At 48.4% G+C, this 23,324-nt stretch overlaps 1 protein-coding gene across 1 annotated transcript; it reads left to right on the top strand.

Moving 5' to 3' along the window:
- Nucleotides 1-11,805: 11,805 nt before the first annotated feature.
- On the top strand, nucleotides 11,806-22,672 carry Hbegf (heparin binding EGF like growth factor). The gene is made up of 6 exons (XM_021214891.1): nucleotides 11,806-12,142; nucleotides 12,350-12,523; nucleotides 14,811-14,988; nucleotides 19,995-20,150; nucleotides 20,889-20,979; nucleotides 21,250-22,672. Exons 1-5 carry the CDS (start codon nucleotides 12,097-12,099, stop codon nucleotides 20,959-20,961), a joined length of 627 nt encoding a protein of 208 aa, XP_021070550.1. The 5' UTR covers nucleotides 11,806-12,096; the 3' UTR covers nucleotides 20,962-20,979; nucleotides 21,250-22,672.
- Nucleotides 22,673-23,324: the final 652 nt, after the last annotated feature.

Genomic DNA, 23,324 nt, shown 5'->3' with positions numbered 1-23,324 from the left:
GAGAGAGAGAGAGAGAGAGAGAGAGAGAGAGAGAGAGAGAGAGAGAGAGAGAGATAGATAGATCCTGGAGCCAGAAGAGAATGTGGCCCTTTATCAAAAGATTTTTTTTATTTAGTTTTGTTTTGTTTTGTTTTGTTTTTCAAGACAGGGTTTCTCTGTATAGCCCTGGCTGTCCTGGAACTCATTCTTTAGACCAGGCTGGCCTCGAACTCAGCCTTTGTCAAATTCTATTGAACCCACCTTGCAAACTTACCCAGAATACCCAGAATGCACCTCATCCCCAGCTTCAGTGTTACTGCCTTGATCCAAGCCACCTGAATTATTTCAGCAGCCCACGAGGCTGTTACAATAGTCTCCCTGGCTTTGGCTCTTTCTCCTTCCCCAAAGTTCCCCAAAGTTCATCTTCGATATAGCAGCCATTAGGATTCTCTTTCTTTCTTGCTTGCTTGCTTGCTTTCTGTTGATACAGGATCTCATCACTAAGCATTCCTGGCTGGCCTGGAATTTGTCACAAAGACTAGGCTGGTCTTGAGTTCTTAGAGATCTGCCTGCCTCTACTTCCTGCCTGCTCGACTTAAAGGCATGTGCCACTACCCCTAGCTAAGGGCTCTTTTAAAAAACCTTTTTAGGTTTAGAGAGGTGGCTCAGTGGTTAAGAACACTTGCTGCTCATTCAGAAGACCCTGGTTTGATTCCCAGCACCCACATGGCAGCTCAACAGTCTGTAACTCTAGTCACAGGGAATGTGACACCCCTTCCTCTGGTCTCTCCTCAGGCACAAGGCACACACATGACAGACAGACATATATATATATGAAGCACTCATATAAACACACACACAATCTAACCTGAACCTGGTGGCACAGGTTTGTAATTTCAACTGCTTGGGAGGCTGGAGCACTAAATATTCTCTCTCTCTCTCTCTCTCTCTCTCTCTCTCTCTCTCTCTCTCTCTCTCTCTAATGGACTATGCCTCGAGTCCAACCCCCTTCTGACTTACCTAGTCCCTTCTCCCACCGTAAGCCTACAAAAGGTCTCCTCCTCCAAGACAAAATTCCATGGATAAGAAAGAAGACATCAGCCCTAAGTTGAGGGCCTGAGTATCTAGGGAATGCCTCAGGCTGCCTCGCTGGCATCTCTCGCTGCTGCTGACAGCACCAGCCCACCCTCTGAACACACCTCCACCTTTCCTTCGCCACCTTCTTTCTAACCTCCTACCCTCTAGCTCCCATCTCCCTTCTATGTAATGAAAAAGGCCTGAGGGTCTTGGCTGTTCTCTGCAAGGAACACTTTCTCCCTGGGTTTTCACATGCCTGGATCCTCATACCCAGGTCTCATCTCAAATATGGTTTACTCAAGGAGCCTTTCCTCTGCACTCATTCTATGACATTTCTGTTTTGTTTTCTTAACTAGCAGTTATCACTACTAGTAACCTTATTTATTATTTGTTTGTTGTTTATTGCCTGCATCGCCACACACAACTGTACAGCCCTTGATGCGGTATCTTACTAGGCTTGGTCCCTGAGCCTTGAGCAGCCTGGCACACAGTGGCTCTCAATAAATTCTTGATCCATGAACGCATAGAAAGGAAGGGGTAGGGCCGAGAGCCGCGCTTCTTCTGGTGGCCACACGAGGGCGCTGCTCCCCACGGCCTGAATCGCTAGAGCCGCTCCCTAAGACCAAGCTGTTGTGGTTTTGTTTTTCTGCCAGGGCTCGGGAAAAGGCAAGATGGCAGGGAGGAGTGTTTGAATCTCTGCCCAGGCCTGGCCCAACGCAGACTGGCCCCGAGGGATGACATGCGGAGGAGCATCTAAGGACAGGAAAGGAAAGGACAATCGGGTTCTTCTAAATAAGAATTAAAACCCTTATTGGAACCAGGCTTCAGGTGTCTCCTCCACACTTCCTCTGGTTTTAGGAGGTTGGTCCAAGGCAGAGGGAGGAGTCACCGTGTTACCTATGTGGAGGGGAGAGGTGGTTTCAGTCCCCAGAGGAGCAGAAACTGGCCTAAGGGCTGACCATTCCTTCAAGAATGTGTCCGAACCATAGGGGGCAAATGACTCAAGAAAACTTGAAGGGATAGAATCACGAGTTTGGCATGAATAACCCCGTACACATACATACTCCCCTCCGTAACTTCTGCCAAAGTTCGGAAGGTCTGTCCTTCACCGTCTCTGTGGCCCCGTTCCAAGAGTACTTTAACATCACCGAGGCCACCATACCTGTTCCCCAGACCTCATTTCAACCCCTGAGCCTGAGTGCTCAGAGCATGGCAGGTTGGTGAAGGAGCTGCCTGGGAACGCAGGGCAGCCTTTGGGATCCTAGACGGGGCCGGGAGTTCAAAGACCTGGTTCTCATTCTGGTGCCACCATTGACTTCTTTCTCAGGGCCTTGCCTCTGAGTCTCAGCTTTCCTTCATGGAAACAAAGCAAGAGAGAAATCTCCCTGAAGTAAGATATGAAAGACTGTCATAGGGATGGGGGTCGTGTGTGTGTGTGTGTGTGTGTGTGTGTGTGTGTGTGTGTGTGTGTGTGTGTTCGCGCGCGCGCGCGCGCAAGAGCGGTCATCGTCATTGTCGTCGTCGTCGTCGTCCTTGCCCTAGCATGTGTCAAGCCTTGTTTTCAGTCCTTACCGCTGAATAAACTGGATTTGGTGGTGCATGCTGCAATCCCAGCACGTGGGAGCAGGAGATTTAGAACTTCAAAATCACCCTTGGAGACTCAAGAGACCCTGTCTCAAAATAATAAATATAAATAAAAATAAAAAATAAGCCAGGCTGACACACGCCTTTAATTCCAGGAGGCAGAGGCAGAGGCAGGAAGATTTCTGTGAGTTCACGGCCAGCCTGTTCTACAGAGCTAATTCCAGGACAGCCAGCAGTCTGTTACAGAGAAACCCTGTCTTGAAAAATTTTTTTTCATACTTTATTTTTGTCACATCTGTTGTTAACACTCTTTTTAAAAACTTTATTCCCCCTTCCCTTCTCTCTTGCTCTCCCCCCCCCTCCCTCCGGGCCATAGGTTTTTATTTGTTTCTCGATATGGATGGTTGTGAGCCTCCATGTGGTTGCTAGGATTTGAATTCATGGCCTCCAGAAGAGCAGTCAGTGCTCTTAACTGCTGAGCCATCTCACCAGCCCCTGTTAACACTCCTTTGCTCTCCTGGAAATGAAGTCCAAAGATAATACCCTACCTGTACACTTAGTTTTAAAACAAAATCAACACCTGGAGGCAGGTACATTGGAGCATCTTTAGTTCCAGCTACCCAGAGTTAGAAGCAAAAGGAATGCTTGAGGCCAGGAGTTCAAGGTCAACCTGGACATACTAGCAAGACACCCCTCAGCTGGGCGTGGTGGCGCACGCCTTTAATCCCAGCACTTGGGAGGCAGAGGCAGGCGGATTTCTGAGTTCAAGGCCAGCTTGGTCTACAGAGTGAGTTCCAGGACAGCCAGGGCTACACAGAGAAACCCTGTCTCGAAAAACAAAGCCAAAAAAAAAAAAAAAAAAGACACCCCTCATCACAAAACAAAAATCATTTCAATGTGTAAATCTCTCAGTCAAGACTATTCTAGAAATGGCGTTGCATACATCTACGTGGGCTTATTAAGGAGTGTGACAGCTATAAATACAGACTAATGCAAATACCACCAAAATGAACATTCCATTCTAACTTCCTTCCTGGAAAAGCTCACGGAAAGGCTCTTTGTATTCTGTATAACTTAGAAATGCTTTTAAGATCAAGTAGTCAGGCTTTCGTCAAGGAAGAATCCAGCTGGACGTTTAAAAGAAGAACAAAATGCACAGCAATGTAGTTGTTTTCTATTTTATAACTTTTGTGTGTGTGTGGGGGGGTGTTATGTTCATGCAGTGCCCTTGTAGGTCAGAGACGATACTAGATCCTCTGGTACAAGAATTACAGACAGTTGTGAGCTGACATGTGGTTTCGGGGAACTGAACCCAGGTCCTTAGGAAGAAGAGCTAGCGCCCTTAACCGTGGAGCCATCTCTCCAGCCCCTTCTTTTTGTTCTGTTTTTATTTGTTTGTTGGGGTGGTGGTTTGTTTTTTTGTTTTTTTTTTGTAATTTTTCATTCTTTGAGAATTCCCATACAATGTCTTTTGCCTGTATTTACCCCCCCTCCTCTCCCTCTACCCCTCCCAGATCCTCCTTAGCCTCTCTACCTACCCAGCTTTCTTGTTCCATCTCTCCTTTTTTTGAACAAGTCCATTTGTGTTGACCGATTAATCACTCTGGGCTTGGGGTCTGCCCTGGATCTGCCAGGCGTCACAGCATTAGAGAAAACGGACATTCCCTTCCTCAGATCTCATCAAACGCAGCTGACTCCTGACTCCTCATCTATGGCTGGGACTTGCTGTGCATTTTGTTCTTTTAAACGTCCAGCTGGATTCTTCCCTGACGAAAGCCTGACTACTTGATCTTAAAAACATTTCCTCTCCTCTGTGCTGGGATCTTGTCTGGTTTGAGATTATACAGGTTTTATGTGTCCTGTCACAGTTATTGAGTTCATATATGTATCTGTCCTGTTATGTATAGGAAACATTGTTGCCTTGAAGTCATTTATCATTCCTGGCCCTTACAAGTCTTTCTGGTCCCCTCTTCCACATAAGTCCCTGAGTACTGAGGGGGAAATATGCTCTAGACATCCCATTTATGGCTGAGGTCTCCTGCTTTTTGTTTATTTGTTTGTTTATTTAGACAAGAGTCTCACTATGTACTCATTCACTGTGAATACCAAGATGGCTTTGAACTCAACAGAGATCTTTCTGCCTCCTCCTTCCATGTGCTGAGATTACAGTATAGATGTGGCTGTGTAGACCTGACCCCACCTTTTTTTTTTTCACAGATTCTTTAAAAAACAAAACAAAACAACAACAACAAAAAAAAACAACAAAAAACCCCCCAAAAACCTCTTCTTTAAATTCCTAGAGTGTCCTGTAGGGGGCAGCATCTCTTCCTTCCTAAACCATTGTCTTAGACAAGCGGGCGTTGTAAATGGCTGTTGAACTGTTAAATTGCTGCCCTGTAACTGCATACCAATGAGGAACTGAACATGCACATTTCCGGCATAGAGTACGGTATGACTGCATTCCAAGGTTAAGCATTGGGAAAATGAGCAAGAGTATTGACTTATTCACACCGAGCTCTGAGCTTTCCTAAGCAGCACTCCAGAAACTATCTCCTTCCATTGTCCCAAGAACACAGTAAGCAGATTATTACCCTCACTACTTACAAGCAAAGAGGCTGAGTCACAGATGAAAGCTATTGTGCCTGTAGATTGGCCACTGTAGCACTCCAGAGAATGTCTCAGCAAGCCTTTGGAAGCGCCTGACAAAACCCCACCATGATGGACCTCGGTGGGCAACGCCTGGACATGGCCTGGTTGTTTGAACCCCTCGTTATTTCTCCATGAGGAATCTAAGGCTTGAAGAGGGGGATGGATGGGTCGTTGGAAGGAGGAGGAATCCTTTGCTCCCTTCCTGCTAGCAGAAAGCCATCTGTGTCAGGGAATGGCTGACAGATAAAGTCACAGAAATGCTGTTGGAAATAGAAACGAGCCAGAGGGAATGGGTTGGTTTATACATGTCCTTTCTTGTCAGGGCAGTGGTGGCGCACGCCTTTAATCCCAGCACTTGGGAGGCAGAGGCAGGTGGATTTCTGAGTTCGAGACTCAGCCTGGTCTTCAGAGTGAGTTCCAGGACAGCCAGGGCTATACAGAGAAACACTGTCTGGGTGAGGGGGGGAATCTTTTCTTGCCTGAGCATTGTGGATTTCTGGACATTTCTACCAAAGCTTCTCCCGACCACCTCTGTTCCTAGTTAACGATTCAAATCCTGGCCCCAGTCAGACGCCAGACACCTCCGTGGTCAGGTATGTTTAGAGTATTCACTACCAAATGCCTCAGGCCAGCATAAAGAGATTCAGGGTACCCCAAAGACAGGCCAGAACCCAACATTTCAAAATTCTAAACATTCTAAAATTGCTTGACCGGCTGATTCCGACAGGATAGGAGAATCCATGCCAAGAGGGACCAGTGACCCTTCAGCCCGACCTTGATCTTGTGTGACTCCAACCTCTTGGTTGCTGAAGCATCCCCTAGAAGAGGTGCCCCTCTGGAATCACTGTCCCCCACACTGCAGAGCCCCGGGCTGCTTAGCAAGCACTTCCCAACCCTCTGAATGAGCTCTGAGCCAGACCGGCTGTTCTTGGGGTTGAGGTTTCCAAACCTCTAGATTTACTGCCCTGTTACTATACATGGCCATCTCTGGAACTCCATCTCCAGGGAAGGCTGGTCTAGGATAAAGTCGTGTTTTTCAGATTAGCTACACTCAGTAGTCATAGAACTTGCCTCAGCAAACCTTTTCGATAGCAGCATGACAAGAAAAAGCTTTTTGTTTTTGTTCCCCCCCCCCCAAGACAGGGTTTCTCTGTATAGCCCTGGCTGTCCTGGAACTCACTTTGTAGACCAGGCTGGCCTCAAACTCAGAAATTCGCCTGCCTCTGCCTCCTGAGTGCTAGGATTAAAGGTGTGCGCTACCATGCCCGGCAAGAAAAAGTTAAAAAAAAAAAATGTATAAAAGGCTTCCCTGGCCATAAACAGCGCAACTGTTTTAATGCTTCTTCACTGTTTCAAATGAGCAATCTAGGGCTTGAAGCAAGACAAGGCACAGGATATGTTGAATGCATGGGTATGTATCAAATCCTTCCTTTGGGAAGAAAAAAGGAGGAAGAAAAGGAGGAAATGAATTTGTTCATAGTAAGAGCTGTCATTAACCACCTACCGTGTATGTCAGGTATCATACTCTATGTTATACACATGATCATACTCTATGTTAGACACATGATCTGATTTATTCCTCACTAGAGCCCTATGACAGTTACTGTCATTACCCTGTTTCTTATTTATACATCACATATAAGAAGACACTGAATAACTTGTTGCAGGTTAGAAAGGTGAGCAAAAGGGGCTCATCAGGTGAGGGTGTCTGCTACCAAACCTGATGGCCTGATTCCCGGGTATCTGGGACCCAAGATGGTGGTGGAAGGAGAGAAATGGCTCCAGCAAGCACTTCACAACTAACAAGTGAAATAAACCAAATAAATGTAAAAAGAATGCCGAATACAAAGCCAAAACAAACAGCGGCTACAAATAAGTGTGGGAAGTTGAACTCACGACTGCCTGATGACTGTGTGCACCCGTTTCCCTAGCCACTCTGCTGCCCTCATCCAAGGCCACTGTTCAGTTCAGCCCAGTTAGGCAGCGCCACACTCCAGGACTCCCTCGGTAAAGCTGACGATGCTATTGTGTGCAGAGGCAAAGGGGAGGGAAGCTGCTGTCCTCTTGTCCACTTGCTCAGGTATCCTGAGCTACATATCCTAGCTGGTTGACCTTGGACCGGTCCATACATCTTTGAGCTCTAACCCTTTAAAATGAGGGTAATGATACTAGCATATGTAATGCACACAAACACTTAGATTTCCTCTGCTCCTACCTTGGAGGTTCCAACTCTGAAGGGTTTCTGGTTTTGTTGTTTGTTTGTTTGTTTGTTTGTTTGTTTGAGACAGTGTCTCATGTAGCCCGGGCCTTCCTCAAAATCTTGATAATTCTGTCTTAGTCTGAAGTGCTGAGATTGTAAGCACACACCACCATGCCTGACTTTACATAACCCCTTGTTTGTTTGTTTGTTTGGTTGGTTGGTTTTATAGTACAGGGCCCTGTACATGCTAGCTTGTGATGATCTTCCAATGAGCTACACTCCCAACCTGGAGTTTGGGCCTTTTTTTTTTTTTTTTTTTTAATTTCTTTGTTTTGTTTCTCAGAACAGGGTTTCTCTCTGTAGTCCTGGCTGTCCTGGAACTCTCTCTGTAGACCAAGTTGACCTCAAACTCAGATCTGCCTTGCCTCTGCCTCCCAAGTGCTGGAACTAAAGGTGTGCACCGCCTCCACATCTGGCTGGTCCTTTTTATCTTTCATGTATTCCCTGGTGATTAGGATGCACAGCCAGGTTTAGAGGAACTCATTAACAAGGCGTATGTAGAGACGAAAGGATCCTGAAAGGCCCCTCTCCCAGCCCCCCAGCCTCCCAACCCCCACTCCTTGGAGCACTTTTCTCCCAGCTCCTCCACACTGGCTCATGCAAGAGTTCTCAAATCAAGGACTCAGTGCTTTAGCAGTGAGTCAGCAGCAGCACTCGGGAGTCCCAGGGAGCCTGCCTTTCCAGCGGCCTGGGAACCCGGCGTGAGCTGGGGAACAGGATGCCATGGGTTCTGCTCTAGATTGGCTCCCTTTTGACTCACTAGGAGCAGAAGGCTAGTCAGAGTAGCCTGGGTTTGCTCACGCTCCGTCAACATTTGAGGAAAGCAGACTTGCCCATTGGAGCGCTACCGATGAGTGAGTCCTTGGCTTGTGACAAGCAGAGCAGGTAGAGGAAGAAGCCATACAGAACAACAACCTTACGTAACTCCGATTTCCCATCCTCATCTTGTTTGATTCTCTATGATGGGGAAAAATCCACTGTCCACCCCGTCATTTTATGTCCTCCGTCTTCTGCCCTCGTCTTTGTCCCACGGCCGTTTCGCTTGCTGCCTGTCTGGTCTCCCTGCTACCCTCTCAATGCATTAAGCTAGTTTCTACTCCCATCCTTTGTGCTACCACCGAGGAATGCTCTGCCACCAATGACCACAAACCTGCTTTCTTCTTCTCACCCAGGTCTACCTGTCATCTTTTCAGATAAGGCTATGCTAATCCGTTGTCAAATCTAAGATGTGAGGACAGGACCAGAACACATCCTCTTCTGCGAGGCTCTTGAGTCCTCTCAGTAGCAAGCACTTGCTCTGACAGTGTCGCCATGAATGTTTAGGGAATACGCTTGCTAACGGGGCTACTCCAGGATGCATTATGATCAAGATTTTTATTTTTGAGATCTATCCTCAGGTAGTCCAAATAGGACTCAAACTCAATATATTAGTGAGGATGGCCTTGAACTCCTGACCCTATTCCCTCTACCTTCTACGTGCTGGGATCAGCTTAAGGATTTTCCTAACAATGGGTCCTGGTCAACAAAGATAACTGACTTTCTTGTCAAGTAATGAACTATACATAGTCACCAGAATGTCTCAGCTGAAATGAAGATGGCCTGTGGTTCTTTCTATAAAGCTATTGCTTCTCCCACGTCCAACTTACCCTCTGCTGCCAGGATTTCAATGCCCCAAAAAACAAGTGAAGAGTTTCTTAAACATGTTATTTCTTTCCTTTCTGCCCTCTCTCCCTCCTTCTTTCTCGTGGTGCTGGGAATCACACCCATGGCCTTATTCACACTGAGGAAGCGCTCTTATCACAGAAACATACTCTTAGCCTCGACATAGCAATTATGCATAAACATTTTTGTTTGTAAGTAAGTGTGTGTGGGGTGATGGTGGTGGTGCTGGTGGTGGTGGTGCTGGTGCTGAGGGTGATGATTATGGTGGCAGTGGCAGTGATGGTGGTATTGGTAGTGATGGTGATGATGCTGTTGGTGGTGGTGGTGCTGCTGTTGCTGCTGCTGTTGGTGATAGTTCTTCTTCTTCTTCTTCTTCTTCTTCTTCCTCTCTCTCTCTCTCTCTCTCTCTCTCTCTCTCTCTCTCTCTCTCTGTTGTGTTCTCAGCCTGTAATTTTGTTTCATTTTGCTTAGTCTTTTGGTCCCAGGTTCTCTGCAGTTCTGGGAAGGGAAGTGACTTATCCTAAATACATTTCAGGTCTTTCACCTTCTTTTCTCCAGGCCCTTCCTTGTAAAACCTGACACACAGACCTGGATAGGGCGAGGCTCCTGGGTGTGATGAAAGCCTGGAGTTGCCCCAACAAAACTGAGCTGACGTGGTGGTGAGGCGGAAGGACCTAGCATAGGAAGGAAGAAGCAGGCTAGGACGGGAGAGCAGGGTGTGAATGGTGGGAGGGGGGGAAAGGGGGAGTGATTTGGTCATGTGTCAGGAAGTGTCTCCCTCCACCTTTCCCTGGGGAGAACCCTGACCTCTGGATGGCTTCAGTTTGGAGGAGATGAGGTGTGGCTGGGGTGGTGGCCAGCTGCTGAGGTCCTGGGCCGGATACTGAGCACCCAAGGAGGCTTTTGGCCAAATAGGTGACAAGTTAGATTCTGCCTGAGAACAATTTGACGACACAATTGGACCCCGACACCTGGCCAGACTGGGTGCCTAGGGAAGGGAGAGAAAGGGTATCTAAGGAAACAGCAACAAAGGTTGGATCACTAACAACAACAGCAGCAATATTAGGCCAAATTTAATGAGAGGCACTGCACTTTCTGTTTTGTATTTGTTTCCTCATTCAGTCCTCAAAAGGCTCTCTGCACAGCAGACATGGTTAGTTAGTATTGTTACTGCTATTCCCATTAGAGATGTGTAGAAACTGAGGCTCAGTAAAATCAATTATCTTAGGAGCTAGAGACATGCTTCAACTGTTAAGAGCACTGGGTGCTCCTCCAGAGAACCCAGGTTGGATTCCCTGCACCCACACAGGGGCTCACAACCATTTGTAACTCCAGTCCCAGGGACTCTGATGTCCTCTTCTGACCTCTGTGGGTACCAGGCAGGCATGCTGTACACAGACATACATGCAGGCAAACACCCATACACATAAAATCAAACCAATTAACCTTCCTCCAAAAAACTAGAAGAATTATCTCGTCCAAGTTCACACGGTAAAGATCAATCAGAGTCTGTAAGACACGGCGGTTCACTGTGGACACCTAGGCCTGGGAGTGTAGCCACGGAGAATGAAGAGGAGGAAGCCAGATTGACCCCTGAGAAAGTGGGGGTGGGGTGGAGAGAAAGAGCGGGATAGACAGTGTATAAATAGTAGGCCTGTTTTTATCCCTACACATGGCTGAATCAGGCAAAGTGCTCTCTGTCTGGCACAGTTTGAAGGCTCTGAATGCCAACCCAGCCCTGTGTCAAAGTCCCTACCACAGCACATCCCTGGGAGCTGAAATACTTACTGAGGGAGTCATTATTTGAGTCAGGACATTGACTCCAGACGCCCCCCCCACCCCCCACCCCCGTAAAGATACAACAGTTGGAAAAGAAACACATCAATCCAGCACGGGTCGCACACGGGTCGAGGTTAGCTGGTTGGATCCTTTGAGAGGAGAGCTTAAGTTTGAAAGAGTGGTCGTAATAGACAAGGGAAAATATGAGGCTTTGTCCTATAATCTGTGTCTCTCTGATTGCAAAAGCCTGGGAACTATATCGCATAGCTCAGAAATCCTAAAGTAGACTATGTCCCCTGGGGGAAGTAGTGGAAGCCACTCCTAACTTCCTTTGCTGTTGCTGGATTGGCATCAAATGATTCCAACTTCGTGTCTGGTCACTTTGCCCTCAGGAGACCAGCTGGCATTCGTGTTTCTAGTTTCTAAACGATAAACGAATTATTATTTACGGCTTGGTTATCTTCTGAGTGCAGATACCTAGTGTGGAGCGGGGACTTGTCAAAGATGCAGGGGCGGAGGCCAGGAACAGCTCTCAGATCACCTTTCGCTTGGTTGCATCGAGACCCGCGTGGGAGGGAAGGTAGGATCCGGTCTTCGCCACCTGCTGGTCATTCGCCCTACACCCACACTCCAGTCACTGCTGCTCTGGCCTGGTCCCAAAAAATGTGAGCGCCTCCCGGTCCTCCCGCCGCGACCGCCTAGTCCGGAGCAGCGCGGTCGGCGCCTCCAGCCGGGCTGGCTTCCCGGCGCGGAGGGGGAGGGAAGGGGGCGGTGCCGGGCGGGGCGGGGCTCCCACTCCTTTCCCCCGGAGCCTTATTCCCGGCCGCGCGCTGAGAGCGAGCGCTCAGTCGGCCCGGGGAGCTGCACGCGGCTGGCTGGTCGGCCTGACGGACCTTCAAGGGCTGGAGCGGACGTGCGGACCGACTCTGAACAGACAGACGAACCGCGGCCGCAAGGTTCCCAGACAGGATCTCACCCAGAGGCAGGCAGCGGACGGTGCCTAGTGGAACCTCGCTGTCCTCCGCCGCCTGGCCCCGGTGCAGGCGTCCAGCGGCCGCCGCATCCAAAGTGATCGCTGTCTCCCAGTCTCCGCCAGGCTCGGGACCATGAAGCTGCTGCCGTCGGTGATGCTGAAGCTCTTTCTGGCCGCAGGTAAGAGCTCATGCCTCCGAGGTCGGGGGTGGGGTGGGCGCCGTGCGGGGGGACACGTGGGAAGGTCGCCGCGGCGCCCCCCACCCACCGAGCGGGCCACTTGGTGGGGCCCGTGCGCCCTGAAGGGCGGGCGTGGACCTCGATGGCGTGGTAGAGAGGGGTCTAAGCAAAGGGTTTTATTGTGGCCTCCTCTCTTCTCTTGTCCAGTGTTGTCCGCGTTGGTGACCGGTGAGAGTCTGGAGCGGCTTCGGAGAGGTCTGGCGGCAGCAACCAGCAACCCCGACCCTCCCACTGGATCCACAAACCAGCTGCTACCCACGGGAGGTGATCGAGCTCAGGGGGTCCAGGACTTGGAAGGGACAGATCTGGACATTTTCAAAGGTGGGTGTGGAGGCTTACTAAATGCTGTTCGCAGCTGAAGAATACACAGGCCTAAGACTTATGCTTTTGCCCCCACTCCCACCCCCTTACCCCCAACTCCGGGGGACTGAAGGGATGTTTATGGAAGACTTCAAGGAAAAACTTATGGGCTGACTGGAGTTGGGGGTTCTGGAATACAGTGCGGTCATTCTTGTCCTTGGTCTCACCTAGTGTGGGGTCTTATTTTATATTTTGGAGCAAACTGAAGGAGGCAGATTGTCCTTTGAGGTAAGCTAGATGGAATGAAGGCGCGATAGAGATGCTTTCTCTAGAGTTTCTATGCAGAAAAAAAAGTGCAAGTCCTATTTGATGTTGATTATATATGTGATGATTATATATAAAAAGAGTTAACAGATGGGAACATTAAAAGTGAGCGACGCTAGTCTCCTTCATCCACCTTTCTCCAGCTAGAGAGAGAGAGGGCAGTGGGGAACTCTTCTTAGCTTTGGTAGATGAGGGCAGCGCCCTTGCAGCTGGCCATGAATGGTGAATGTTGGGTCCTGCGAGGCTATTTTGAAATGCTGTAGGGTCTGAAACTTGTAGACTCCGCTGGAATTCCTAAGGAGACTCCAGGAAGAAAGATCTATGGATGATCCTATAACCTGTATCTGGGACTGAGCACAGGGACTGGTCAGAGTCCAGAACCCGAGGGCCTCCCTGCCTTTGGCCACTTGCGGTGATTCTCAGAGGCGGAGCCAGCCAGAAGCCCTGTGGGCCCCGGAATGACTATATTTGGTTGGAAAGAGACACACCTGTTCAGCCCCACCTGCTGCTTAGCATGCCTGCTCCCTCCTCACCCAAGGCTTCCCTAGGTTCTTTCTCTGTTTTGCATAAGTCAACAGTCTGCTCTAAAACTGAGAGGCTGGAATCCCACACATCATCCTCTCAACCGTGGCCCCCTGGGGTCACCCGTGTCCTGAACAGTCTGGATTCTCCTGGCCCTCTCAGGCTGGATAGGGCTGGGCAGGGCCGTGACTCACCCCCCCCACACACACACACCCACATGGCTGCTCCTCTTACCTCTGCCAACCTGACTCACTGCACCCTCTCTTCAGCAGGAGCCTAACTTGTCAATCTTATCTCTGCATCTCTCTCTGATTGCCTTGGAGTCTGCTTTGCTCTCCTTGGAGTTCTGATAACTGGCTTCCTCTGGCCACCAGTCACACCTTCTGAGCGTTTAAGTAGCCTGGAACAGGACCAGATAGCACTGCTCTAATTCTAATTCTGCGGTACCTTGGGGCAAGCCCCTGCCTTTTGGGATCTAACAGTTTTCATCATGAAAATGCCCTAGCATTCTTGAAGTCTCATTTACCTTGTAACCTATCATGTCTATCTTTCTGCCAGACTCAAGCTATAGCTATGGACAGTAAGCACCCAGACTCCTGGGCTAAACGCCAGTCCCAGCTGAATGTGAATTTGACCCTCCCCGTATCTGCAGCCTGGAAAAATGAGGGGGGGGGGTTGTCATAGTCCAGTTCCTCCTGGGACAGTTCTTTGTACGTATTGTAACACCTCTCCCTAACCCAGGTATAAATAGGACATTTGAGGATAAATCTAATTGGATGTTTGAAAAGGTGGATAAATTGTTAAAGGGCTTAGGGCAGGCAGATATCTTACCCAAACTCAAAAAAGTAAGGCCTTTTAAATCAGAGGTGGCTAGTTTTCTGCTTCAGAGGTAGGTTCTGCACCAAACGCTGTGACCAATGGGAATTCCAGAGAAGAGGTCCCCAATCCATAGACACTCTCACCTTAGAAGCTTCCTACCCCAAACAGCCGTGTTCCCAAAGCAATTTTTGTCTGTGACACAGTCTTCCTGCAAGTGGGTCACTGAGTACAGAACCAGGAAATGAGGCTGATTGAAGGCTACAATAGAATCGAGCTCGTGGGAGATCACAGAGAGGGTAGAAAGCGGGCAGAGCCAGGCTGGTAGCTTTGCGCTGTGACCTGCAGTTACTCTGGCTGTCTTAGAACAAAGCCCTTCTTCCTTGGGACCTAACCCAACCTCTATTTCCTCTTTAAAGTTTCCTCTTTCTGGTGGTTCTTAAAGAGTTTGTTCCCAGGCCTCTGACTTCAGGTGGGACCAAAGTGTGTGTGCGTCCTCATCAGTTTTGGGGTACCCACCTATAATTCCATGATCCAGATGCTGGGGTGGGTGAAATGGGAGGCTGAGGTCAGCCTGGCTTATATTTGGAGATGCCTTTGCAAAGGGACAGAGGAGAAAAAGCTCACCACAACCATTTTCCTGCAGTTGCTTTCTCCTCCAAGCCACAAGCCCTGGCTACCCCAAGCAAAGAAAGGAATGGGAAGAAGAAGAAGAAAGGAAAGGGGTTAGGAAAGAAGAGAGACCCTTGCCTCAAGAAATACAAGGACTACTGCATACACGGAGAATGCAAATACCTGAAGGAGTTCCGTACTCCCTCTTGCAAGTAAGTGTTCCACTCCCCGAAGAAATCTCATTGTCATTCTGCCAGCCACACGTTCTGTTTGTCACTGTTCCTTGAATTCATAATGTCACCCAGTTTCTTTTCATCCTCTGGGAGGAAGTTCAAAGGAAGGGACATATTTTTAGTCAGCGGAAGTCCCCGCCACCACCACCACCGCCACCAAAGAGGATGTCATTTCCAGTGGCATGGGGTTGTGATTCTCCTCAATCCTTCAGGACATTTCCCCCTGCATCCCTATCTATGAGCGTGTGTCCATGAGAGTGGGCACTTGGAAAGGAGGGCCCCGGGTCCTGGAGACTTCTCTGGACAGGAAAGCTCTTAGGAAACACAGCAGCAGATTGGTTTCCCGGCAGCTGATAGGAGGCGACATGAGTCACGCGTGCCGTGAGCCAGTCAGCGTGCCTTGATCCTAAGGCATGGCAGGACTGTACAGAGAGGGAACCAGCATCCAGAGTGAGTCAAAGCCCCTCCTCTTTTTCACCCTGGCAAAGGACAGAAGGATGAGGGAGACAGAGGATTTGAGTTTGTGGGGAGTAGGGGGCAGCAGAACACTTTTGTGTGTGCGAGATTATCAGTGGAACCCAACTCAGCCTGCAGCATCACCACTCCCTGTCAAGATGTGGATGGAGGGGTTATGGGTTCAGGATCCTCTCATAGGCCAAACCCAGCAAGTGGTCACTTTGGTGACCCCTCGGGGATGACAGTGGTGGTATGCTCTCTAGCAAGCAAAATCCAGCCACTGTGCCTGAGGCCAATAGCCCACATCAGGCTACGGACATCCCCTCTCTTCCCTGTCGAGAGACCGTCTCTTGGAACCCTGTGACTCTTCCTAAGAGACTCTGGACAGCTTAGGATGCTGTTGTACATATACTGCCTCCTCTTGTCAAAAAGAAAAAAAAAATCTGTCTGTATGGCATCTCTCCCACCCGTGACTAGCAGTGGTCTTTTTAACTTTCATAAGCACCCAAGTCTTATCTAATCAATTACACACAGCAGATCTGTCCTGTATTTGGCAGTTGGCGGATGGATCTAATCGCACCTTCACAGACAGTGTGTCCTTTCTTGTAGCATCCTAGGCAGAAGTTTGGTGTATTGGAGAAGGAGAGGCTTGGTTAAAAGAATGGGCAGAATCAGCCAGCTGGTGATGGCACACACCCTCATGCTTTTAATACCAGGGGCAGAAGCAGGTGGATCTCTGAGTTTGAGACCAGCCTGGTCTACAGAGTGAATTTCAGAACAGCCAGGGCTACACAGACCACTGTCTTGACAAACCAAAACCAAAAAACCAAAAAACAAAAAACAAAAAACAAAAAAACCCCAAAAAGGCAGAGTTTCAGTCTGTTCCTTTCCAGTGTCCTGGGACAGGACAAGAAGTGTGTGTCTTCAATGTGTAAAATGGCATCATTAACTCAGGGTGGAGAAAGTGACTCTGAGGGTAGTCAAGATGGACTCGAGCCAGGTGTCTGTCTAGCCACACTGTCTCAGGATGTTTGTGGTTCAGGGTGTTTTGGTGAATGGATTTCCAGGGCTTCCATTGATCAGCCAAGCAGCAGGGCTCCCCTGACCTCCTAAGCAACCCAAGAAATGTGCTTCAGGCCACCTGGCGGCCTAGGAATAGTGATCATAATCACATTGTACTATTGGCATTATCTCTTGGAAGCCTTCATTGTTTACATTTAAATCTAGTTCAGTCCAGCGGGTAGGGTGAGCACTCACTCAGGCTGAAGGAATGAAAGGAGATGGTCTTTGGGATTTCCAAAAGCCCTTTGCTGGGACGGCAGAACTCTCTCTACTTGGAAAACAAGGAAACCACAGAGAGCAAGTAGGAAGTTATTTGCATGAGATCAACAGCTAAATAAGTTCATGGGAAGAAAAATGGGGTCTCATTCCTATCCCAGCATGCTTTTCGTGTTCCCGGGACACACTGGGTGTTGGCTTTCCTCTATCCCTGTCCTTTTAGAGTCCGAGCAGAGTTTTATGGGGGGCAGCTGTTGTCCTAGAACACTCTTTAGGATTTCACTACTCTAAGAACACAGCAAGTGTCCAGAAGGCATTGTGTCAACTTCCTAGGCAGACATCATAGGGTGGGTTCTTTGACATAGACCTCCTGGTTTAGAGCAATGTGATGCCTGTGCACCTACATCTGTGTCCCTCTTGGTGGCTTCTCCTCTCCTTTAGACCCAGAAGCTGCCAGCCAGGGTGTGTCCAGGCTGCTGTAGTGAGCTTGTGGCTGACTGGCTTCCTAAACCAGCCATTGACAGCCACCAGGAACAGGAGAATCCTTCTATGTCACCAGCCAAAAGTTGCCCTCAAAGAGCAGTTGTCTTGGGCTTCTGACTGGCTGCTGACCCAGGGTTTTGACTGCAGGGTTTTCTGTGGCTAGAGCACCTAGGGGTAGTGGGGTTGGGAAGGAATCTGCTGGAAGAGAGGCAAGCCTGGAGCTGCACTATGCACACTGCTCATGTGCAGAGAAGCCCCTTCCCCTGACTCCATCTGGCCTGAACATCTCGTTCCTTGAGAAACAGGCTTTGCCCTCCGGTTTGCTTGTATAATGACTCACATAAGTGGGGCATGGGTTTTTCATGATTCTCCAGTGAGCAGGCTTATGTTACCTCTGATTTAACACGAGGAAATCAAAGCTTAGAAAAGTAACGTGACTTGCCCAAGATCACCTGGCTAGAAATAGCAGAACCAGTCTGGAACTCTCTTGTTCTGATTCCCCTCTATCAAAGGATGCTTCCTTCATCTTCTGGAGTCGATGCAGAGATATATAAGAGTATATATATATAAGAAGATATCTCTGGCCTCTAGAAAAAAGCGTCTGTTGTCATGCAAGTTCTGAAGTGGGTCACAGACGTTGAGAGGAGAAACATGTCCTAGTTTGACAGATGTGTGTGTTGGCTCGAGGCAGGACACATGATCTTGCCTTGCATCCAGGGATGCTCAGAGTGTGCTCAGCGCCCCCCTTCTTCCCTGGGGAAGCCAGGCTTTGGCGGGAGGGGGAAGTCGGTAATATTAGCACGTTTACATTATTATCCTTTTGACTCAGGACAGAGGTGGCAGAGGGATTATATAACTGAATTGCGGGACTCTGAGGCCAAGTTTTATTTCTACCATCTGAGTAACTACCTGTGGGGTTTGAATGATGGTCCGGAACTGCAAAACAGACTCCGCTTCCCTCCCCTGGCATAGCATAGCTGCTGAGGTCATGCAGACTGCTGGGTTAAATCCAGGGCTCCACTACTCTCTAACTTTGTAACCTTGGTGCCTTACTTATCGGAAGTTAAGCCTTGGTTTCTTCAAAATGGGGATGGTAACCTCAACTTCACAGGTGGTCTGACCTTAAATGTTACATGATATCAAAAGGCCCCAAATCGAGCCTCAGCACCAGAGGCCAAATAAAATAATCCTTGTGAAGTTGTTAGCGCAGAGTACTTGGCTCATGGTAGGCCTTCATTACTTGCTATTTGTTATTAAAGCTGTGAATTAATAATTAATAATAATAATAATAATAATAATGTCAGAGAACAGATCAGACAGTCCCAGGACCTATCAGATACTCTCTTAGGGTTACCTGCATTAATGGGGTCGGTCACAAGTATAGCTTCTGACCTTGGCCTTGCCGCTTTCTAGTTCTGAGACTTGACAGATCACTTAATCTCTTTGACCCCCTCATCTCTGTGCACACAGGATTTTCCAGAGACACTCCTAGGAGCTTCCTTTAGGTCCTGGAAGGACAGGGATATTGTTAGATTTTTTTTTTTTTTTCCTGACTCCGACTCAGGGGCCAGACGTGCTGAAGAGGCTAGGTAAGGAACATATTCTGTCCTTTGTGGAGCTGACCCACCTTTATGCTGCTCTGTACCCAGAAGTGGGTGCTGGGCAGGTCCTAAGGTAGGGAGGGACAGGGATGCAGTGTACCCATCTTGACCCCTGTGCCATTGCCAGAGTCCACAGCTCTGCTCCACGGAGCCTCCCAGGGCCCTGCCAGTGGGAAGGAGGGATTCATCGTGACTCTGAGACTCCAGGCACACACCTCTTTCTAGAGAGGGCGTGATTCAGAGTAGAGGGCCACGGGTTCTCTCTCCATGCTTCCTTCAGCAGATGCTAGCCTAATGTCCCCAAGCAGACAAACCTACTCCTACCCCAGCTGGTGGGGGAGCAGATGTGGGGGTGCGTGAGCAAAGTTAGAGGGTCCAAGGCAATGCTGCCGCCCTTGCTGAGACCTTGGCAAGCCAGGCCACTTTTCTGTAGCATGGGGCTCCCCCTACATCAAAGGATCTCAAGGGTGCTCAAAGGAAGGTATGTCTTCCTAAGGGCTTCAAGGAAATGCTTTGTGTTTGAAGAGGGGGGGTTGTCACATGACTTGACTTGTTTCTGGAGCGAGAAGAGCTCTGGAATTGTTTCTGACATTCTCCCCCCCACCGCCCGCTGTGACAGGGTGGCTGGGCAGGAAGATGTTATCTTGGTTTGTTTGCTTTGTGCCCTGAGATAAAGGAGACGAGGGAGACCAGCATTGGGGAGACCAAAGGCTGTAGTTTAGCTCCCAGGTTGGGAGCGAGGAGTTAAATGAAGGAAATGAGAAACAAAAAAACAAAAAAAAAAACCAAAACACAATGATTCCTGGCAGAGGGACAGGGCCTATTAATAGGCTGAGCAGCAAGCAGTGGGGAGGGACCACATGCTGGATGCATGGATGGGCCAGGCTGGGTTTATTTCTGGGTCAGAATGTTGAAGGGCCTCTCTAGATTGAGGGAGAGATGCTGAGTCGCCCTCCACCCAAGTCCTCTTAAGCAGCTTAAGGGGAACACCTTAGTACAGATGTAATAGATTAGGCCCATGTGGAATACATCTAAAGAGAGACCTTCAACTCCTCCCTCACTTTTTCCCTGCCTGAAGCAGGACTCTGGAGGTAGGGTGGGGTGGGTGGAGAGAGAGGCAGAGGGGGTGCAGACACCATTAACTCTCTCTTCTTCTTGTTATTCTAGATGCCTCCCTGGTTACCACGGACATAGGTGTCATGGGCTGACTCTACCGGTGGAGAATCCCCTATACACATATGACCATACTACAGTCTTGGCTGTGGTGGCTGTAGTACTGTCGTCCGTCTGTCTTCTTGTCATCGTGGGACTTCTCATGTTTAGGTGAGTGTTTGGGGCCTCGTGGGCTTGTTTTTGGAGTCACTCACTTCTTTGTCCCCCCCCCCCTTGGACTTAGGGCCTCTCCTCATACCCCTAGACGCTGGCCTCAATATTGTGTACTTTTTAGAAACGATTATTATTATTTTTTTGCCTGACATGGCATGAGACCAGTGTGTGAAACCCAGGGTACCTATGGTCGGGTCAGGCCATGCAGGTTCTGTTCTTCTGTTCTCATGGCGTTCATTTCCTACTTCTGTGGCCTGGTCACTCACCCACAGGGGCACCTCTTAGACATTTCCTTCCCCTGGTATTAATGCGTGGTGTGGTTTGGTAGTAAAGGCGTGGATAATATTATTGATGGTAATCTTTCAGCAATTGGACTCTATAAGGATGTTTTGAGGATCAAAACATGCTAAAATCAATAAAGTCAGGGGTGACAGGTACGCACCTGCTATGAAGCCAGCCTGGGCTACATAGGAAATGCTAGTGCAGTCTGGGTTATAAGGTGCTGTCTCTAAAAACATGATATGTATTATATAATGCATACACAAATATATATCAAAATTCTCTGCTGGTAGAGACAGGAATCCCACAGAGAAGCTAAATTCTGGCTAAAGACTCCTGAGTTGCCATCTCCTCTGGACTTTTGGAAGAAATGGATCACCATGATGGGGGTTTCTTGAGAGGGCCGGCTGTGGGGCCTGCACGGTGTCATTTCTTCACAGCCCTTCTTTTCCTCAGGTACCACAGGCGAGGAGGTTATGACTTGGAAAGTGAAGAGAAAGTGAAGTTGGGCGTGGCTAGCTCCCACTGAGGAGGACCTGAGCTATAGGTAAGGCTCCATCCTTTGTCTGGGCAGCATGGGCAGACAAGCCAAGGCATGGGTGGGTCTGAGGTCTGCTTCAGTAAGTGCTGGATTCTCTTGATTAGGGATAGCAGGGGGTCAGGTCACTACTGTGCTGCCTGAGTTCCAGTTCAGAACTGTTTTCAGAGACTCTGGCTAGGATACAAGGTTTCGGCACCCACAGCTCCCCTTCCTAATGCTCCTTGCATGTCCTTAAGATTAGACCCAGCTTTAAATGCCTTCTTCTTCATGCTTCAGGAACCTTCAGAGGCTACATCTGAGACAGTGGTTCATTACAAGTTCTACACAGAGGAGAAATACTTCACCAGCAGCCATGAAAACGTCTTCATTCATTCCCAGTTGCTACCCTGACTGGGCCTCCTGTAATTGCTCTGCAAAAGAAAAAAAAAAAATCTCAGATCCTCCAAGTGCCAAACAGACTATGCCCGCTGGGATCTGGATCAGAAGAAAGCAGGAGCGAGCGAGCCCTTCAGGCCCTCCTGGTCCTCCTCCATTATTGAACCCACTGGTTTGTTTAAACACTTAGCTTCTGGATTAAAGCGTCAGCTAGTTTCCATATGCTCCAGGATTTTTGACTGGAAAAAAAAAGGAGAGGAAGGATGAATGGTTTATGGACTGGAAGAGAGCAACAGAGTTGAGAAGCCATGTGTTCAAGTAGCCACAAGGGATCTGCTATTTGGACCCTCCAGCACGCTGGATTTGATGAGCTAACTGTGAAATACCGCAAGCTCGAGAACTCTTGAGTTTTGGGACTTTTCTACCCAGAGGGGGAAAATAACAAGTATTTTGTTGTTTTTGTTTTTGTTTGTTTGTTTGTAAAATGCCTTTTAAATTATATATTTATTTTATTCTATGTATGTTAATATATTTAGTTTTTAACAATCTAACAATAATATTTCAAGTGCCTAGACTGTTACTTTGGCAATGTCCTGGCCCACTTCTCTGTGCTCCACCATCTGGCTCAATGCCACGCTGGGTCCTATTTGCTCTGTAATCCATCGGTAGTAATTTATTGTCTGTCTACATTTCAGAAGATGTCCCTGGAGCAGAGTATCCCGGGGTAGTTTGTGTACGGTCAGAGGGCAGGGATCGATTTGGGCGGAGCCACTCTGTGAGTTGGGCTGCAGTCTTGCCCAGGTGATTTTTGTCTCCCGTTCGTGTTCCGAAAGCCCAAGGTGCTGATGTTAACGTGTAATAGATATTGGTGTTTGCCTGTGTCCTCTCCCTGCCAAATCCCAGAAGAGATTGAGCGTTCATGCCTGCAGGAAGTCCATGGTCCTCCATCACCCCACCTCACTCCCTTTGGGTCAAGACATTTCCCTTATCCTGCCGTTCTTCTGGTGCTACTCCATGCAGGGGTTGGCAGAGCACAGGACAGTTTGGAGAAGGCATTAGTAAAGAAAAAGACTGAGGAAGAACAGGGAGTTTTGGAGTTGACTATTCTTGGTCATTGATACCTATCAATTACTACAGGGAAGGTTGGTGGAAGGGAAGGTTTTGGTTAAGGTGACTATGGTCTCACCAAGACTATAATGTATGCTGTCATAGTCCCCATGGAAGGTTCTAGTGCCATTTCTGAACTGTTACAACCTATATTTCCAAAACCTGGTTCATATTTATACTTTGTGACCCAAATAAAGATAACCCTTACTCCATCCATGTTCTGTTTAGTTTTTGGTTTGGTATTGTTTGTTTGTTTGTTTGTTTGTTTAGGGTCTCACTATTGAGCCCTGGCTGTCCTAGAACTCTCTATGTAGAGCTGGCTGGTCTTGAACTCAGATCTGTCAGTCATTGCCTCCCGAGTGCTTGCACCACCACACCTGGCTTGTTTTGTTTTTATGTGCATGAGGCCAGAAGTTGACTTTGGGTGTACTTTACCATTGCTCTCCTTTATTGTTTCTTTTTTCTTTCTTTTTCTTTCTTTCTTTTATTTTTTTTTAAAGATTTATTTATGTATTATATGTAAGTACACTGTAGCTGTCTTCAGACACCCCAGAAGAGGGAGTCAGATCTCGTTAAGGATGGTTGTGAGCCACCATGTGGTTGCGGTTGTGAGCCACCATGTGGTTGCTGGGATTTGAACTCTGCACCTTTGGAAGAGCAGTTGGGTGCTCTTACCCACTGAGCCATCTCACCAGCCTTTTTTTTTTTTTTTTTTTTTTTTTTTACAGTGTTGTTTTACACAGCCCTAGCTGGCTTAGAACTCAGAGATCTACATATCTTTGCCTCCTTAGTGATGAGATTAATGGTGTGTAAGCTACCCTGGCCAGTTTGCTCTTCTTATTTTCTGGGTCAGTCTCTCACTGAACCCA

Source organism: Mus pahari, chromosome 15 (genome assembly GCF_900095145.1).
Source record: "Mus pahari chromosome 15, PAHARI_EIJ_v1.1, whole genome shotgun sequence".
NCBI lineage: Eukaryota > Metazoa > Chordata > Mammalia > Rodentia > Muridae > Mus > Mus pahari.
This window is presented reverse-complemented; position numbering and strand designations above follow the sequence as displayed.

Excerpts from the sequence above, each read along its gene's own strand:
- Hbegf (XM_021214891.1), top strand. The coding sequence starts at position 12,097 with ATGAAGCTGCTGCCGTCGGTGATGCTGAAGCTCTTTCTGGCCGCAG. Across the intron at positions 12,524-14,810 it reads AGATCTGGACATTTTCAAAG|TTGCTTTCTCCTCCAAGCCA; the intron begins GTGGGTGTGGAG and ends ATTTTCCTGCAG. Across the intron at positions 20,151-20,888 it reads GTGGGACTTCTCATGTTTAG|GTACCACAGGCGAGGAGGTT; the intron begins GTGAGTGTTTGG and ends TCTTTTCCTCAG.